At 48.0% G+C, this 4,932-nt stretch overlaps 1 protein-coding gene across 2 annotated transcripts; it reads right to left on the bottom strand.

Moving 5' to 3' along the window:
• Positions 1-3,188: 3,188 nt before the first annotated feature.
• TMEM187 (transmembrane protein 187) lies at positions 3,189-4,679 on the bottom strand. 2 transcript variants are annotated; one of them, XM_033173710.1, is made up of 2 exons: positions 4,440-4,679; positions 3,189-4,270 (listed from the first exon to the last, which is right to left on the bottom strand). In XM_033173710.1, exons 1-2 carry the CDS (start codon positions 4,443-4,445, stop codon positions 3,317-3,319), a joined length of 960 nt encoding a protein of 319 aa, XP_033029601.1. In that variant the 5' UTR covers positions 4,446-4,679; the 3' UTR covers positions 3,189-3,316. The 2 variants fall into 2 exon arrangements, with proteins under 2 accessions (XP_033029601.1, XP_033029602.1); XM_033173711.1 differs by having other exon boundaries at positions 3,189-4,273; positions 4,440-4,678.
• Between the last annotated feature and the right edge of the window lie 253 nt (positions 4,680-4,932).

The raw sequence follows: 4,932 nt of genomic DNA, 5'->3' as shown, positions 1-4,932 counted from the left end.
CCTGTCTGTATCCGTTTGGCTTACAAATTGTACTTGCTACTGACTGAGATCTGTTTTTTGTTTTGCTAGATTAATGTGGTATTTGGCTGAACAGCCGGCCTCTTAGGATATGGCAGTTTGTGACAATGGTGAAGGAGAAGAACGGTTTTATTTTCAGTGTTTCCAGTATGCTGTGAATTCTGCCTTCCTTCCTCTTCCTACTTTTCCAGGATGAGAAGATGAGACAGTCACAAAGGAAGAAGATGGAAGCCAAAATCCCAAATAGGATGATGCAAACAGTTGCTACTTCTCTCTAAAACTAACCAGCGTTCCTTAAAACCATGGTTTAAAGTAGGCTCACACAGCATGGTTTTGAGCAGGGGTCGGCAACCTAAGGCCCATGGGCCACAAGCAGCCTACGGGGGTCGTTTAACCGACCCACGAGCTGCCCCCAAACCAAGCCGCCTGCTTAGTGAGTCCCCACACGCTGCATTAAACCGGCACAGCGTGGGGACTTGCTTCCGCAGCACCAGAAATCACATCTGGGCAGATGCCGGAAATTGCAGGCACGATCCGGCCCATGGAGGGATCTCCCCTGGAGTGAACTGGCCCAGGCGAGGTGAACCTTGCAGACCCCTGGTTTTGAGGGTGCCTGGTATATGTGCTTAATCTTAAAAGCGTTAAATGCTTAACTGTGGCTGGCACTAAGGAGGAAGTAGTTGTGCTGGAGGGGGGAATTAGAATAAAACTATTCAAAACTAAAATTCCATAGGAAAAAGGAAGATGTGAAATCTCTCAGTCCACACTGGCAGGAGTCTTTCCCAGCCAAGAATTGAACTTGGGAGTTTATGCATGCAGAGTATGTGCTGTACCACTAAGGTAAAGGACCCCTGGACAGTTAAGTCCAGTCAAAGGCGACTATGGGGTTACGGCGCTCCTCTCGCTTTCAGGCCGAGGGAGCTGGCGTTTGTCCACAGACCGCTTTCTGGGTCATGTGGCTGGTCTAAACCACTGGGCTTCTTGGGCTTGCCAATTGGAAGGTTGGTGGTTCGAATCCCTGCAACAGTGAGCTCCCGTTGCTCTGTCCCAGCTCCAGCCAACCTAGCAGTTCAAAAGCACACCAGTGCAAGTAGATAAATAGGTACCACTGTGGCAGGAAGGTAAACAGCGTTTCTGTGCGCTCAGGTTTCCGTCACGGTGTTCTGAAGTGGTTTAGTCCTGCTGGCCACATGATCCAGAAATCTGTCTGTGGACAAACGGCTGGCTCCCTCGGCCTGAAAGCGAGATGAGCGCCACAACCCCATAGTCACCTTTGACTGGACTTAACTGTCCAGGGGTCCTTTACCTTTTTTACCTACCACTAAGCTATGTTGTTTTTATTGGGTTAGCTGCAAAAATTGTAAGGGTAGATTAGACTGGAGGCCTTTGCTTCCCTCACTCGCTAGACAAATTTCTAATGATCTTATTTATCCCATTTGATTTTTCTGTATAGTCTGATTTATGAGGCATCAGTTGCAGGCCATAGTGGGAATTCACGGGGCGGCTCCAGTGCCATTCTGATTTGTTAGTGGCAGGGGAGCCCAGATACCGGTGAACTGCTTTATATGTGAGTTCCTGAATAGTTTGAATCTAATCACTTCACATAAAATCTAACTCTTGCAGTCATACGCTATCTGCTGCTTATACGTCGTGGGGGACGGTGCAAGTGACACGATTAGAGGATGAATCCAGACAAGTTTGAAGTAATTTATTTTGACTTTGGAGAGGACAAGGAGGACAGGAAAACCAGGATCTTGCTGGTGTCTCACAGCAATAAAACGTCTATGTGCCCTTTTTTGAAACTTTTCCAAATACTACTGCATGTGGCAGTAGTGAAAAGGGCAGGTGCTAAGGTTGGGATTATTGGAAACAGGATTGGAAATAAAATAATAAAGGGTAGCTGTAAAAGAGTATACAATAATAATTTAGGCCCAGAGTTACAGAGGTGTGAATGGCAATTGCTATATCTCAACCCAAGGGAGCCTTAGAGGTGAGAAGATGACTAGCAACCAATAAACTCCATTGCCCAGAGGTACCCATAGTTGTCTAGGCCAGGGATATGGGACAATCATTATAGCACTGGCTTGGTACTATTTTCAAAGCTCGAAAGTGCTGCTTTGGACTTACAGGGCCTGGACCCTCCTTTCTATGGAAATTGGGAGTACAAAGATGAAGACTGTTGGGGAGATAACAGATCCTAGCAGCACTTGGTAAGAAAGAAAAAGAAAAGCCTCTCATTAAATAAACTCCAGAGCAGGAATACTGACCTCTTTCCCATCTTATTTCCCAAAATTATTTATGATGGCTTTATTGGTGTCCAGCTTTCTATCTTCTACAGCACAGGAAAAGGAAAAATGCATCATCCGGGGGGGGGGGACTTATTCTGTTGAGGGGTGCATTTTCTGGGAGATTATCCCTTGAAAGCCATATGCCAACACTGAACTAAAGCCACACACACACACAGATTGCCACCAGTATTGTTCATGGAGAATATCAAGTGAGAGAAAAATAATGTGGAGCAGTGATCTTTTAATCCCCCCTCGTTCACCTGTGTGAAAGCAGGCTGAGGGCAGCACAAAATTAGGCCAAGGGTTAAATTCTGGTGCCTGGCAGCCCTTTGAGACCATCACCTCCCTGATACTACATCACAGCTTTTCAAATCAACAGCACACCTTCCCGATGGTATTCTGTGTGTGTGTGTGTGTGCGCGCACACACACACACCTCTCTCTGTGTATATATGTGTATAAATATATATAGAGAGGGGGGTGTTTTCTCCTGTGTTTTTTAGTAAGTGCCTCATTGCCTGCCCTGAGACTATGGGAGCAAATAGGGCTCTGGTCTAGCAACTTCAGTCTTGATTCCTCCAAGCCCACCTGCCTTTACTTGCAACCAGTCTAGAGGGTGTTTCTGGCTGCCACCTTCCTCCTTGGTTTCAGTGTTGCCCTTGTAGAACTAGCAGGCTGGCACTAGAATTAATGGGCTCTGACTCTACCTACTGCTTATCTCCCTGTCTTCTGCCCTGCCAGTCCCAGTGGACACCAGCCACCGCAGCTGAGACCTTTCTACTTGGGCAGGAAATAAACAGAACAAGCAACACTTTAGAAAGAGGTGTCCTTACCAACACCCCTGCGGACCATCTTGCACATGGAGAGAGGCTGGAGCAGTTTGTGTGTGCAGCTTTTTATTGCAGATCCAGCAATTAAAAACCCCTCTGCCATTGCAGCCATGGCTAATGTTATGTCCTTTGACTGTTAAGTTTATAAAAAAAAATTGGCATGTGAAGATTGTGGACTAATTCACCAAGACCAGAGCTTGCGCCTGCTCAGCTGGGTAAAAAAGAGGAAGGCAAAATGGAACTGCAGCACATCGCAGATCTTGGACCAAAAGTGGCCAGTAAGCCGGCGGAAAGGTGCCCATTGTGCCAGCTCCTGGTCCCACAGCTTGAGGCTTACAAAGCCCAGGCAAGAGACCAATCCGAGCACCAGGATCCAAGCCGACGTGGCATTACCCAAATGCCTCTGCACCTTCAGTGCTCTCCAAACAATTATAAATATATGTCCACTCAATGCCAGCTCAAAGCCTTGTGGGTGAAGCAATGCCAGAACATAGCTCGTCAGTGAAACTGCTTCCATGGCCAGGAAGGTGCCTGGTTGCCACCCGTGCTCCAGAAAGTGACACCAGACAACACCCCAAGCAAAAATTGGCAATGTCAACCACTGATCTAAGACAGCTGCCCAGTGGTGCTGTGTCCAGAGTCGCACCCACTGTACAGGCCCGTATGCAAGTGCCATAAGGGCAAAGACCTCCTGGAGGTAGCATGCCTCACCTCTCTCGTCACCTGGAGGCAGCCAGTGCCAGCCCAGAAATAGGTAGGCCAAATTGACTAAACAATTGGCAGGCATAGCCAGTGCAGCAGGCAATCCTGACACAGTTGGTTCAGCATAGTACTCGTACCCAACTTCCGTGTGAACACCATCAAAGACTCCTGAAGCCACAAGTCCAACACACAGCAGGAGACCTCCAGACACCAGCAAGAGTGGTTCTCTGCCTCCTGGTTTCCTCACAGTCCTTTTCGAAGTTCTGGAGGGTTCTTCTTGAACGACGGCCGAACTGCTACTGCAGCAACTGTTCCGCTGTGCCATGTTGCTTGCTTTGCCGAAAGCCCCCCAAATGCAATTCACAGGTGGTGAGAGGCAGGCTTCCGAGCTTGGTGTTTTCCTATCCCAGTGTGGACTTTGATTCTCCTTCCCCTACTAACAGCACAAAAAAGGTGGAGTGAATGGGCATTCATGACCAAGAGGGACAGCTGTGCTCTTATCTGGCAAGTTTAATGTATTATTGGCCTTTTCTCTTCTTCACTCTACCCCTCCCTTTCCCCCCCCCCAGAGCAAAGATTGGTGCCTGTGTAGAACTACTTACATGCATAGGCCCTGTCTGTTTCCTTGGCAGCCAGTCCAGTCACGCTGCTTCTAGTGAATGTGGTTATGAAACAGCTGCAGCGGCAGGATTGGCTGCTGGTGACATCACTGCGCAGCGGGGGTAAGGTTGCTTCCTTCCCAAGGTCTTGTGTTTTGTAACCATGGGGACAGCAGCTGCCAGCCTCTAGGTGGTCCCTTGGGTTAGGCCTGCAAGACACCCTGTAGCACAAACTACAGGATCTTTATTGCAGAGGCATTGCTCCCAGCGCCTTTAAAAGAAGCTCTACAGCACACGTGCCAGTTCTCCAAAAACGAAAACAACCCACCACACAAGTACTGAGTATAAAGATCATTCAGGAAGTGTTTGGGTATCAAGTTCCTTTGGATCTGTAGGCAGTATCAATGAGGGATGTTACCGTATTTATTATATTTATAGCTTACCTTTCCGCTAAGAAGCTAAAGGCAGTTTGCATTTTATCCTTGCAGCAGCCCCA

This window comes from Lacerta agilis, chromosome 16, assembly GCF_009819535.1.
Source record: "Lacerta agilis isolate rLacAgi1 chromosome 16, rLacAgi1.pri, whole genome shotgun sequence".
NCBI lineage: Eukaryota > Metazoa > Chordata > Lepidosauria > Squamata > Lacertidae > Lacerta > Lacerta agilis.
The sequence above is the reverse complement of the archived record's forward strand: the minus strand, read 5'-3'. Positions and strand labels throughout refer to the sequence as shown.